The 15,395-nt window shown below is 38.2% G+C and overlaps 1 protein-coding gene across 2 annotated transcripts in view; it reads left to right on the plus strand.

Moving 5' to 3' along the window:
- sez6b (seizure related 6 homolog b) overlaps positions 1-15,395 on the plus strand; it is a 238,284-nt gene that overhangs the window by 159,925 nt on the left and 62,964 nt on the right. For both annotated transcript variants that reach the window (XM_051129430.1, XM_051129431.1), the window contains exon 4: positions 484-673. In XM_051129430.1, coding sequence (XP_050985387.1) covers positions 484-673 — 190 coding nt within the window. The remainder of the gene's footprint in view (positions 1-483; positions 674-15,395) is intronic.

Genomic DNA, 15,395 nt, shown 5'->3' on the forward strand with positions numbered 1-15,395 from the left:
TTGAAAAATCATTGCACCTGACCTTATTGAATATGCCAGGGGTGGCGAACGTTGGTCCTGGAGAGCTGCAGCCCTGCAGAGTTTTGTTTCAGCCCTTCTCAAAAACACCTGAACAAGGTAATCAAGCTCCAAAGGGTTACTAGGAAGCTACAGTTCTTTAATCTGCGCATTGTTAGCGGAAATTTCCACACCCACCGCGCTGTTTTGGAATTGTGCTCTCGCGCTAATGTGCCCTGTTTAGTAAAACTGGCCCTTAATCATTTAGATATGGTGAAAATAACACTGTGTTGGGAACATTTGTGACTTTCAGGGGATAAAAATGACAGAATTGTCCTGATGCATGGTATGTTTAGTGTTGGAAGATCTGGAAAACTACATGGCCCAAAGCTGAAGAAACACCCATTACTACGAAATTCAGTGCATTTTCGTATATTCTTTAACCATGTCTCTGCTCTCTTTCTTCTTGTCTCTCATAACATTAAGGTGATGAACGTGAGCCTGGGAGAGGGCGACGTGGTCAGATTTGAAGACCTGGGCGGCCGGGAACCGTCTGTGCTGGCCAACGAGTCCATCTTGCTGAAAGGTCTGGTGGTGCGCAGCTGGAGCAACCAAATCTCCATCCACTTCCGCAGCCGACAGCCGCAGTCCAGCTCCTTGCTGCTGCGTTACCAAGGTGAGCCGTCCTACGCGTCAACCTCTAAACATCTGCTTCATCTACTTCCTGCTAATTGCGCTTGTGCCAGTGTCTCCGACTGGCACGGCTCCAGCGCTCTAGACAAACCTGTTTATGAGTGTACACTTACTGATTAGATTGGCACGAACGATTAGGACTCTGGGAGTAGGGAGCTCTCAATCATTGCTTTCTATTAGGAGAGACTCTCTGTGCACTGAAGGGGAAACACTCCTTGTTATCTCATGTCAACATAATATGCTCATGTTAGCCTGAAAATGACAGCTGCTGTCAATAGGCCGCATAATTACAGTGGAGAATGACTTGGATAATTCTCTGCTAATAGTCTTTTAACAGAGTCATCAAGGGGAGATCGGCACAACAGAAAAGGTTACGGAGTGCTGATGTGCCCTGCCCCGCTCTGCATTGTTTTCTCGTTTGTTATGTTGGGCGATAAAATGACAAATGACTGTAAACAGGCAAATTCTTTTGTTTCTGTGAGCTAATGAACTGTGGCGGGTTTGCAGTGGAGTAATATCATTTTTTGCACATCCTTAATATGCCTTTTGAATAAGAAAGTTGTTTACACTCCTCCCCCTCTTTCTGTCTCTTGCTCTGTCTTTATGAGTGTGTGGGGGGTAATCGGTGGTGTTCAGCTTTCTTAGAAAAGAAGGCGTACATTCCCTCTATTAGACTTACAGCAATCATCCGCAGAAGCCAGACAGCACATATTTCATAAAGGCTCTCTGTTTCTTTACAAAACTTCCAATTACTTCGCTCCGAAGGCCCTGCTCCCCCTGTTTCCGGTTCAATTTAATATTCTCCAGCTGTTATGTCGGGTGGATGTGCACACGCAAGAGCAGCTAATTTTGCCACTGGGTTTACACTTGCCTTGACATTGATATAATGGCAAACAAGGAAGGAAAGGAGCCAAGCAGAGATTGAGATCTACCGTAACTATATGATGCAGTATGGCTGTAGATTTAGGGATGGACAAAAATGATATGATTACCATACTCACATTCTGAACCCGTGTGACTGGCTTTTTTCTATAGATGACAAAAGGTTTAACAGAATGTTCCCACTGCTTTTTATTAGATAATAAAGATGGATGGTGACCAGGGTCCATCAAGTTTAAGACAAGAAGCACCATTGAAGCACTCCACATGTCTCATATGCTTTATAATGTAGCTTTGTGTGATAAACAGGCTATAATTATCCTCCATTTTGGCAAAACTGATATCAGTGAATGACAAATGTCAATAAAGCAGTGTTATTTATATACTATTATAATATTTATTCTTTCTTTGAGTTAGATTTTATTTTTATTTTTTATTTTAGCTTTTATTTTAATAATTTTGCTGTGACTCATTTTTGTTAGTTTTTTTAGTAAAACTTTATAATTAGGTTCATAAGTTAACATTAGTTGGCTGCATTAGTTAACACAAACTTAGAATGAATAATACTTCTACAGCATTTATTATTCATAGTAAATGCATTATTAAAATCACAAGTTGTGTTCGTTAACTTTTTTTAATGCATTGTGAACTAACATGAACAAACAATGAACAACTGTATTTTTATTAACTAAAATTAACAAAGGTTAATAAATAGTGTAATAAATGTGTTGTTCATTGTTTGTTCATGTTAGTTAAAACATTAACTAATTTTAACAAATGGCACCTTACTGTGAAGTGTTACCTTTTTTAGAATTAAGCTTTAATTTATTTTTATTTTAACTTTAGTTTGAGTCATTTTAGTGCTTAAACGTATTTCAATTAGTTGCCAAGGCAACATGTCTAATTTTCATATTTGCATTTCTGAAAAATATTTTTATTAAAAGAGAAGTCCACTTCCAGAACAACAATTTACAGATAATGTACTCACCCCCTTGTCATCCAAGATGTTCATATCTTTCTTCAGTCGTAAAGAAATTATGTTTTTTGAGGAAAACATTTCAGGATTTTTACATATCTATGCATATGTGTAAGTTGAGGTTGAAGGGTTAGTTCACCCAAAAAATAAAAATTATGTCATTAATTACTCACCCTTATGTCGTTCCAAACCCGTAAACATCTTCAGAACACAAGTGAAGATATTTTTAATGAAATCCAGGAGCTGTTTGACTGACTTCCTTGGACGGCAACACAACTGACACGTTCAAGGCCCAGAAAGGTAGTAAGGACATCATTAAAATAATCCAAGTGACATCAGTGGTTCAACCTGTGAGCAAAGAAACAACCATTTCTTCTCTTCCGTGTCAGTCTTCAACATGCATTAATGACAGAATTTTCATTTTAGGGTGAACTGTACATTTAAAATCTCCATACTGATGTTAAAACCAAACCTATGGCCTTGTACTACAACATACTGAGGTTATAGAGAGAGTGAACAAACTCACTGAACAAACATAATAATGCTCCACTTGATTTTCTGCGATCAGTGAGGTTAGTCTCTGTTTGCATTTTTGCACCCTTTCCTTGCTTCCTTTCACCTCACTTTCAGAAAAGTACTCGTAATGGAATAACACTTCTGGATGTTTTTGTTCGACTATCCATTTTTTCAACATGGCCGTGTCAGGCGTGTCTAGAAAGAAAATTGGCTGTGTTTCGACATGGATGAGCATGTATCTCCATTTGATTGCTTCGGCTTGTTCCAAGGCTTTGTGTTGTGAGCATTAGAGTATAAACACATCAAACTCTTTTATACTGCATTGAACTTTGATCTCTTGTCATGTGTCTATAGCAAGGCTGTTTTCAACTATACCTCCACACAGATCTAACGCATCAGCGTTCAGCAGGCCGTACAGTTTGACGGATGACAGATTCTCTAATGGGAACCTCCATCAGAGACACGCACATTAAAGATTTAGACCTCTCAATAATTCAGATCACAATGAAAGGACCCTCGCCGCCCCCCTTTGCGTCTGGATAAAGGTTAAACACAAACAAGGCAGGACTGATGGAGTGAAGCTAGACATGGAGGCTGTTGGGGTCTGAATGGCCTTTCAACAGGTAATCGCACCCTTCGCCGCTCAAATGCCACAAGCTTCAGATGATGTCACTCTCATACGGCGCTGCAGAGGAAGCACATCTGTATGCATATGCATGTGTTGCAGGTAAACTGATTTGGCGAACGCTTCAGACAGGGTATTATGAGCTGAGGATTGCAGTCCTGCCCCAGTAAGAGCTCAGTTGTGTAGTTGAGCCGTGATAAAGTCGGCTGATCTGGGCTGAGCCTAGCCGTGCATGGCGGGCTGCTGTGTGAGGTGATGGCTGAGGAAGCTGCTGTAATATCCTCCACCCTGCCGCTCGCCCCTCCCAGAGGAGATTAACCCTGCAGGGCGAGGGATCACCTGCTGAGATACACGCTCTCACCCACTGACACACATCCTCAGCCAAAGCAGGGCTCCACTTCTCACTTTTTTCGTCTGTTACTTTCTTTGCACTCGCATTCAGACAAAATTCTCACTTAGCATCACACGCAAATAAAAAAAGACTTTTGCGAGTAAGTAAAAGAGATACTAGCCAGCTGGCATGTAAATTTGAAAGAAAATCATATTTTATTGTGTATTTGAAAGGGGCGTAGAATGCAGAATTCATTTTTACATGGTGATTGCATACAAATGAGACTTAGCAGTGTGTGGACACAATAAAAGTTCCCCCTCCAAAAAACTAAGCTGTCTCAGTTATCAAGCCGTTTTGATTTTCTAAGCAGTATGACATCATACTGCCCAGGCCCCGCCCACAGCCACTGAGGGACTGACCCGTATTAGCATATTTCCACCCTCAGCCAGTTGTACGCTGTCTGCCATTTTCTCCATGCTTGTGCAGCTGTAGCGACAACGCAGGAGGCAGTGGATTATTTTGGTTTTTGATTGTAACGTGCCACCAAATACACAGAAAATGGAAGAGAGGGGCGGGGTGAGCAGTAGCTCATTATCATTTAAAGAGACACCAAAATGGCTCCCTGTGAATAGAGCTGTTTTTGACAAGGTAAAAAGGTGTTCAATTTGAACCAAAGTATGTTACAGACATTTCTTGAAGACCCTAAAGAATCATACCAACTTGTTAAAAATGGGTATCCAATCTCTGCTTTAAGGCTTCAGTAAATTATTTGACTGTTTTTTTTATGTGACACTTTTTTCCCTTTTATATACATAACTCTAAAACTGAATTAAAGAGATTTCCTGCACTAAAAACTAGAAAACAATAATATATGACCCTAGACCACAAAACCAGTCATAAGTAGCATGAATATATTTGTAGCAATAGTCAACAATACATTGTATGGGTCAAAATGATAAATGTTTTATTTATGCCAAAAATTAAGTAAAGATCATGTTCCATGAAAATATTTTGTACATTTTTTACCATAAATATATCAAAACGTAATTTTTGATTAGTAATATGCATTGCTAAGAACTTCACTTGGACATCTTTACAGGCGATTTTCTCAATATTTTGATTTTTTGCACCCTCAGATTCCAGATTTTCCAATAGTTGTATCTCGGCCAAATATTGTCATATCCTAATAAACCATACATAAATGGAAAGCAATATTCAGCTGATGTATAAATCTCAATTTCAAAAAAAATGACCCTTATGACTGGTTTTGTGGTCCAGGGTCACATATGAGAAAGTGATTTTTGTAAGATGTGAATTTTTGTTTCTGATTGTACCTTGTGTTTTTAAAAGTAGTATCATATGGTCACCAAAGCTACATTTATTTGACCAAAAACATCTGTTACGGGTTTCTGAAGTAGGTGTGTCAAAATGGCTTAATAGCACCACTTACGTTACGAAGTCTGAAACCCAACAGGAAGTCTGTTATTTTGAATTTTCTCTGCAAGTTTTGTGCTGTTTTTGTAAGTTTCAGGCATTGTATTTAAACAAAGTCCTCCTAGAGATTTAAACAGATCAACACCAAAGTCTTGTCCTTAACGCATGCCTATACCCATATTCATAGTCATAGCGACACCTGCTGGCAACAGGAAGTGACATGTTTTTGCTCTAGCAAAATCCTCCTAGAGATTTTGTGACATCAACATTATATTTGGTCAGTTTAATCTAAAGGCCTTTGCGATGTTAAATTGTGAAGATCTTGTGTTTTCGTTAGGTGTGTCCGTGGCGGCCTGACAAACTTCGATGTTTCGTAACGAAGCAGGAAGTTGTTATAATTAAGGCATACTATGTTCGATCTGCACCAAAATTCACATGTTTGATGAGAGTCTTGTCCTTAATGCATGCCTATGCCCATATTCAGTTATAGTCATAGCGCCACCTTCTGGCAACAGGAAGTGGCATGTTTTTGCTCTAGCAAAATCCTCCGAAAGTTTAGTGACATCAACATTATATTTGATCAGTTTAATCTAAAGGCCTTTGCGATGTTAAATTTTGAAGATCTTGAGTTTATGTTAAAGGGTGTGTCCGTGGCGGCCTGACAAAGTTCGATGTTTCACCATGTAAAAGGAAGTTTTTAAAACTTTCCTGCTGGCAACAGGAAATTACTTGTTTTACACTAACTTAAACATGCAGTGTCCAATCTGCACTAGACTTCACATGTTTGGTAAGAGTCCTGGCCTGAAAACATCTAAAGTCGAACATTCTGTTATAATCATAGCGCCACCTGTTGGCAACAGTACAGTATATGTCCTGTTTTACACTCAACTCAAACATGCCATGTTCAATCTGCACCAAACTTCGTATGTTTAATCAAAGTCCTGTCTTGAAGACATCTACATGCCAATATTCAGTTATAGTCATAGCGCCACCAGCTGGCAGCAGGAAGTGTAGCACATATAAATTACTGTGACATAATCCTCCTATATTAACCACTTTAAATGCATATTGCTCACTGTTCGCTGTTTTCCTAAAGCCACCGGGTGGCAGTGAGCCCGGGTGTGATGGCTTGCTTGCAGTTTTAATTTTGTCTTGTAATGGCAACATTCTAATATGCTGATTTGGGACTCAAGAAGCATTTCTTATTATTATCAATGTTGAAAACACTGGCGCTGCTGAATAATATTTTGCAAAAAGTGCTAGATTTTTTTCATGATTCTTTGATAATTAGAAAGTTCAAAGAAACTGCATTTAAATTAGAAATTATACTTACAGTCATACTGACAAAGAGATTTTCCATTAAAATATACAATGATGAGGTTATCTGTGTCAGATTTTAAAGACAAACTGTGATTAGGTCACATCTAGTTGAAGAGCTATTCTTGAGGCTCGCAATGTCACACTAGTATTGGGTCAATATCTCTCAAAGCCATCAGTAGATTTGTACTCTCAAAATGGTCAAAGTTTATTATTTGCCGCTTGACCGTAAAGTCTAAATGAAGGCATTTTATGATACAATCTTATACGCCGTGTCGTCCTTTGACCTTATTTATCAGCAAGGTCTTCATGGAGGCACTGTAAATGCTGCCGTGTGCTGACAGACTGGATTTCTGTGATAGATGGGATTGTGGTAGTTTTATGTGTATAGACATGCCCTGCCTTGACTCATTCACGTACTTCTCTTTCCTTCTGACCCTGCCCGCCTGTGCGGCATTGGACCGAGGCCCTGAATCCCAAATGATCTGAAGCTCGCTACATCCGGATTTTATTTCAGTTCCGCTCTTGCGGTTTATAGACCGCTAGATGAAAGTAGAACCATTTCTAATGGATCTCTAGGTGAGCTTGAACGTGCTAGAGGTGAGTCGGAATAGCTGTAAAGCAAAATTAAACAATTCAAACTCTTCTGTGTCTATACAGTGTCGTAGATCATTCAATTCTCTGAAAATTTCTGTTCTGGAAGATGATGGCGCTTTGATATACCATTCCGTTTGATCCCTAGGTTCACCTTGTCTGGTGCGAAAAAAGTGAAAACATTTTTATTAGACAGGCGTGCAAGACGAGACAGATCTGATTATGGATGGACACACCGTCTCTGAGAGAATGGCTAATTAATTTCAACGTAATGAGCTGCCTCTTTTGAGAGGTTGACAGGCTAATGAATCCTGCCCTCTCATCATGGAGTTACGCCTTGGAGTCGTCAAAAAAAAAAGATCTGGACCGGCACAGTAAGAAGGGTCATGTCAGGTCATTTCAAAGCATGGCTTTAAGAGCGAACAATGCTGCAGGTGTGAGCGAGGCCATGGAGATTGATAGATGAAAATAGGGCCATTCACGAAATAAGAAAAAGAGCAAAGGAGATTTTGCAATGAAAAGCTCCACAATTAACCGTCAAACACTCTCCTTCCTCCGCTTCTCTGTGGGAAATTGCTTTAACATTTAAAGAGTCGGTGGGTCGACAGAAAGAGATGGTACCATGCTGAGTCCCATAGAATTGCACGTTTTCTCGGGAATTGAATGTTAGGTGAACAAGAGAGCTGTAATTCTTTCCTTTCTCGGTTTTATAAGCATCATTATCCCTTTGACTTTATGTGACCTGCCACTCTGTACACAGTATGTCACCTTTCTCACCCGATTAGGGAGTTGTGTCATGCGTCCATGTCTGATTTGTAGGCCTGAAACCTCCACGTCTTGGCGCAAACATTGTCCTTCTCTGTGATAAACGTCTGGATGGATCAGTGTCTTTGACAGCTGCGTTAAAAGACAGGCAAAGTTTCCGTAAAAGAGCTTTGACATTTAGTGGTGTCAGTGCGTTCTGCGGCTGAGGTGTCAGATCAGCTTAAGGAGATGTGCGGCTCAGGCTGTATTTCACCTTTATGCCAGGTTCACCTCTGCCTGAGGCCGTCTCATTTCTGCAACATTAATTTTCATGCTCTCCTGCCGTGTGTGACGGCCAATAATAAAAGGCCAAGCCGCCCTCGTGTTCAAGTCCACGGCAGATTTATGACTGAGGAGTTTTTTATCTCCCTCTGTTGTTACAGATATATAATCAATTTGTCTTTGGACTTATCAGTATTCAAGTCAGCAGGTGTTTGCACCCTGTTTTACATTGATAATATGACTTATTTCTGAGTGAAACATGAGATTTAATGAGTAATAACTCGACTTTATCGGTTAGGAACTGATTGGATTGTAAAAAGCAGCTATGGTATACCTGAATGGAGATCAGTGAGGGGTTGAAAACTAAAGACTGTTCACATGTTGTAATAACTATGATATGAAAAGTCATTTATTTTTAGTCAGAGCTGGTGAAAGCAAACTTTATGCAAAACAGCAGCAACAGCAAAGTAATCTGCTGCTTAAAAAAGTGTTATACTGCTGTCAAATAACATGTAGAAATGAATAATTTGTTTCCATCGTAGTTTATGCATCTATTTATTTTACTGAATTAAAAATGAGAAATATCCTAATAAAAATACTTATGAATATATAATTGTATTTGTGTAATGTATAATAAATTGAATACCTTTTTTTTTTGTTGGAGATATTATTTACATTTTATCTTATATATAATTTTATGTATATATAATTTTACTTATACTAAATTAAAGTCATTTTGTCTTTTAACTTAACTAGTATTAAAATCAGCAGTTGTTTGCATCATATCTTACATTGATAATATGACTTATTTTGAGTGAAACGTGATTTTAAATGAGTAATAACTTGATTTTATCTATTAGGAAATATAAATAACATGTAGAAATGTATCTTTTGTTCAGTAAAATCAATGACAGTTTCCAACATAGTTCATGCATTTATTTATTTTACAGAATTAAAAATTAAAATATCCTAATATAAACACTTTATACAGTATATTATATATTATATATAACAGTAAGATATTTAATGGTTTTTTTTTTAAAAGAAGTCTTCTGCTCACCAAGCCTGCAAATATTTGATCCAGAGTACAACAAAAACAGTACATTTCTAAAATATTTTTACTGTTTAAAATAACTGTTTTCTATTTGAATATATTTTAAAACGTAATTTATTCCTGTGATTTCAAATCTGAATTTTTAGCATCATTACTCTAGTCGCATGATCCTTCAGAAATCTTTCTAATATTCTTATTTTCTTCTCAAAAACATTTATTATTATAATATGTTGAAAACAACTGAGTAGAATTTTTCAGGTTTCTTTGATGAATACAAAGTTTAGAATAACAGCATTTATCTGAAATAGAATTTTTGTAACATTATAAATGTCTTTATCATCACCTTTGATCAATTTAAATCATCCTTGCTAAATAAAAATATTAATTTCTATCATTTCTAAAGCTTTAATCAGAGAAATAAGTTACGTTTTAAAAAATATTCAAATAGAATCCAGTTATTTTAAATAGTAAAAATATTTCACAATATTACTGCTTTTGCTGTATTTTGAATCAAATAAATGCAAGCTTGGTGAGCAGTAAAAAAATTTTAAAATCATTAAAAATCTTACTGTTCAAAAACTTTTGACTGGTAGTGTACATTAAATTTGATACGTTGATTTTTTAAATTATTATTATTATTTTCTCTCTTTTTTGAAAATGCTATTTGCATATTGGTGTTAAAATTCATATTTTTATGTATATGTATAATTTTATATTATTTATATTAAATCAAATTACTTAAAAAGCATCAAAAAGTTGTAACAGATAACATTGTAATTTCAGTTTTAATACCATTACAAAGACATTTTTCTCTCTGAAATTACATGCGTCAATGAATCACATATAATAAGACCATAGACATGTATTATGCTGCTAGGAACATTTTTCACATCCACAGCTTTCTTTGCCAGACGTTTTGGACGCTGATCAATAGAATTACGGTATAAATGAGTCTGACTTCCGCTGACTAACACCCCATTCACTTGATGATGATTGTGATGATAACGGCCTTGCACGAACACTTCTTGGCAGCTGTTAGCTAACCATAGCAAATAGCTGTTTGAAACGGCATGCTACTCCAGCGGTAACATCCAGGCTGTTCTCCACCAGTGCTGATGGTGGACTGGGACAGAGAGAGATCTAGTGTGTGTAGATGTGTGGAAAGTGTGTTGACAACTCACTCCTTACTGCTGCACAGATGTTAGCATAGCACTAGATCTTCCATCCATTTATTCATAAGCCCTCCCTCTCAGCTAGGAAGCCCAGCCTGTGATGTTCCAGGGAAGAGAGCGCTTTTAAGAAGGCGGAATCCCACTTCCCACCCCTCTTTAGAGGATGAAGCCAGCCCTGCTTCTGATCCAGCAAATGCAGTATCATGAGACTAGGCTCTCCACAAAGATTTCTGTGCGAAGGTAAATCCATCTGATAAAGAAATAGCTTGTGGCTTGGATATTATTGTGTATCTCTCACATGTCAAGTACATGGGCGCTGAGCAATACACCCAGACAAAAATCTTGTGATCTGACTACTTAAGCTCAATTGAAAGCATCTGACCAGTCTACAGCTTTTATGTTTGTTTGAAGCACAAATGAGTTTCTCTATGTAGTTCTCGACGGTTTCAGTGCAATACCTCCAAGGCTGGCTTCTGTTCTCCGGTTCGGTCGCAACCCTGAGCCTGTCTGAAATAACATACAAATAAAAGACTTTGACTTACAGAAACCATCTTGGCTCAGCTCATGAGGTTTAGCCAAGCAAAGAAGAAGAATAAAAAGAGATTTTAATTAGCCCCTTTGGCAGAGTGTGTCCTTGTCTCTGTCCATGACGGCTGCAGATAATGAGGTTGGCATGCCTTTTCAGGTTAGTTAATATCTGAAAAGTAGCCTATTTTAGAGGTGCTTAAGTTGAAATGAAATGCTGACCGTGCCTGGCCAGCCAGTTCAATGGTCAAAGCTCTCAAATGTCCATATGTCCTTGAGAGTCAGGGAGCATTGAGGGGCTTGTTCTTCATCAGTCTTCAATGAGCTTACACAAGAAAACCTGCGATCACATAAGACGCCCCCTCTACAATCAAATCTGAAGGACTCTCATGGCTGAAGAGTGATCTAATAAGAATGATCTGAATGTAACAAAGCGAGCATGACAAGTGCTGTACGCTCTGTGCTTTATTAGGCAGAAATGAGAAACAACACAGGCTGAATCCTCATAGCCAATTAGCTGAGAAGCGCCATGCGCCGCCAACGTCTCAGAGAACAGAGCTGCTCCCTCATATGCTAAATTATGTGGAATTGTTAAATATGATTGACTTTAGATATTTAAATTAAGTGTGTGAAACATTCTCCAAGTTACATCTTCAGTATCCAGCAGTCCATTCAGCTTAACTTGAAATTTGAAATTGTCAAACCCCACGGGAAGTTGATTTGGAGTCTGTCTATTCATCCATCCATCCCTACATCATCTATCTATCTATCTATCTATCTATCTATCTGTCTCATTCTATCTTTCTATCGTTCTGTCATTTATGGTTTTATCGACTGTTCTATCTTTCTGCCTTATGTCATTCTTCCTGTTGTTCTATTTATCATTCTATTGTTTTGTCATTTTATCATCATTCTATCCATTGTTCTATCCATCGTTCTATTGTTCCATCCATCCATCCATCCATCCATCCATCCATCCATCCATCCATCCATCCATCATTCTATCCATTGTTCTATCCATCGTTCTATTGTTCATTCTATCTGTCTGTCTATCATTCTATCATTCTATCCATCATTTTATCCATTGTTCTATCCATTATTCTATTGTTCCATCCATCCATCCGTCCGTCCATCCGTCCGTCCAGCTATCATTCTATTGTTCTGTTCATTCTGTTGTTCTATTTATCATTCTGTTGTTGGTTCTATCTGTCTATCTATCATTCTTTCATTCTATCATTCTATTTATTGTTCTATCTTTCTGTCATTGATTCTGTTGTTCTGTTTATCGTTGTGTTGTTTGTTCTGTCATTTTATCATCATTCTATCAGTTGTTCTGTTGTTCTTTCTATCCTTTATCATCCATCCATCCATCTTTCTTTGTATTGTTCAGTACATCTATCATTCTATTGTTCTGTCGTTCATTCTGTTGTTCCATTTATTATTTTATTGTTTGTTCTATCTGTCTGTTTATCTCATTCTATCATTCTATCTATTGTTCTATCATTCTGTCATTCCATCATTCATTTAGTTGTTCTTTTATCATTCTGTTCTTTGTTCTGTCATTCTATCATCATTCTTTCCATTGTTCTATCCATTGTTCTATCCATCCTTTCATCCATCCATCCATCCATCATTCTTTCTATTGCTCAATCTATCGTTCTGTCATTCATTTTGTTGTTCTATATATAATTCTATTGTTTATTCTGTCATTCTATCATTCTATCCATCATTCTGTTTATTGTTCCATCCATCCATCCATTCCATTTTTCTATAAATTTCACTTTATTTAAGCTTTTTATGAATTACAGTAATACATCAGATGTATATCATTTTTGTGGAGACATACTGTATGTGGCCATATATGTAAATGAAGTGTGTACATCCAACTTCACCACAATCAGATCTGTCAAGATGCAAGCGACCATAAAGACCTGGAGGTGGGTCGTTGTGTCTTGAGCCAGTAAGCAGCCACTCAGTGCAGCATATATTATCTTCAGGGAATCTACAATTGTAAATGTAAGTCTTTCTGTTCTGTATTAATCAGCTGTTTTTTGCTCAAATACACGCATTGCCATTACAGTGACCTATTTTGAACAATCTAGCTCTCATGTGTGTCCGTCACTCTGTGAAGTACAGAAAAATAGTCATTGAGAGATAGATTTAAAAGCAGTGTGATTCCTGAGGTTGTCTGGGTTACGGCTGCCATTGTTTTCTTCTTGCACTAAAAGCCGTTCCCTCCTACTTCACAACCGCGAATAACAGTAATGATGCAAAACCCCAGTAATTACATTAATGATTGGCTGTGACACAGGGTGCATGTCAGTGCAGATGGTTTAACAATGGAGCGTGATGTCAGTGGGTGGGAGAAAACATCAAGACTTTTCATGCTTTCTCTTGTGCCGGCGGATTCGAGTATACACACTGCTGTCCGCCGCGTTGTGCATTCTCATGCATTTTTCATTTCAAACTTCGCCCGTTTCTTATATATTCACGCAGGGATTTTTAAATACATTCGTATTCGAATTAGAAAGTCCCTGCTCGGCAGATTCCTTTCCGAATGAAGTTTGACATCCAGTTTAATATGTGAATCCTATCTCAATGAGCACATGTACTGCTCTAAAGTTCACTTTTCATTCCGTGTAATTGCCTCCCTGAAACACTTTTGTACAGATTGATCCGCAGCTTGAAATAATCCATTGGATTTCAAATATCACCGTGCGCCGTTATTTACAAAACAATCATACTGCCACAGTTGTTTACTTATTGTATGAAAAGGCTGCCTTTTGTAGTCTATCCTCATCCCAAATACAATGGAGCAGAAAAAATCTGTTCAATTTTGTTGCCTACATACTGAGAGAGATGCATTCACGTCACTCGGTGCGGCGGCCAATGTGTAGATAATCTATCACTGTATTGTGAGCAGACAGACAGCGAGAGAGCGAGGCTGTGTTATTGGAGTCAGGGGGATGTGGCTGCTCTGGGTTTTACTCAAAGCACATGAGTGCTCTGATTGCCTGTCAGAGAGAGAGAAAGGGACGCTGGGATTCTGTCAAGATGTCTGGGAGTGTCTCCAGGCTCCCCGCCTCACCGTGTGACACATGCGGCCCCCAGAATCCTTCGCGAATCTCTCAGGACACAGTCCGCGGACTCGTGTTGCAGATTCAACAACACTCTGCAGACGCGCTGTCAATGTAGTGCCGTAAGAAAGTACAACTTATAATGAGGAGCGCACTCCCCCTCCGGACAAAATGCCTCTTGTCACTGGAGACTTCCTCTTGCTTTGGAGAACATATGCTCCCTTTTAAGGCTGTAAAATTAAACTGTTAGCTACATATTAAGAGTAATTATTGGTTAAAAGGGAACCCTGGGTATTAAGACATGTATGGCTTGATATAACATATATGATGTCTCTTACTGAAATATGTAGAAGAAAACCAATTAAAGATTTTATACATATTTGGGACTACGGTGGGTGCAATTATTTTCGCCACATTATGACGCCAAATGGTTGCACTCTGTGAGCCACTTACAAGTGGCGATTGATCTAAGCATAGACGACAAATGCCGTACCATTGATTTTTACTCAAAAGGAATCAAAACGCCCCCAGATATTGAGTGAAATCCGTGCTAAGAAATTCCTTCAGTGGCTGCGGTGTCATGACAAGCATCGGCACGTTGACATCCTGCCAGGATGACATCTAGCGTTTCTCGTCTCTGCCGTTTGTAAGGCCTTTCAGTAGCTGTGGTCTACTAAAAGCCTCAGAGGTATCAGGACTTAAGTGGAGAGAACAAAGACGTGGGTCTTTAGGAAGTTTTATCCATCCACAGGCATCTTCCTATTCTTTTCTCCTCTTCTTATCAGTAGGAAAAGCAGTGAAGACTTGCATTGCTTGTCTTGTTGCCATTCGAATGAAAATTGCAACTAAAAGCCGTACAATGTGACATTGTATCAGTATTTTAGATTCCAAGTTGTGTTGTGGTGAATTGCAACAGGTAGCACCAGTAGCTCACCGAGTGCAACCATTTGATGTCATCGAAATAATGGCACCCCCCATAGTCTAAAATATGTATATAATATGTATATCTATAATATGTATAGAACGATGTGGATTTTTGAATTATTTCATGGGTTTTCTATCATGAACTTATTATTCATCAAAGAACCGCAAAGTATTCACATGGGCAAATGTATTAAGTAGAACAACTGTTTTCATTACATTCATTACATATTACATTGATAATAATAAAAAATGTTT

The sequence above is a fragment of the Labeo rohita genome, chromosome 15, assembly GCF_022985175.1.
Source record: "Labeo rohita strain BAU-BD-2019 chromosome 15, IGBB_LRoh.1.0, whole genome shotgun sequence".
Taxonomy (NCBI): Eukaryota; Metazoa; Chordata; class Actinopteri; order Cypriniformes; family Cyprinidae; genus Labeo; species Labeo rohita.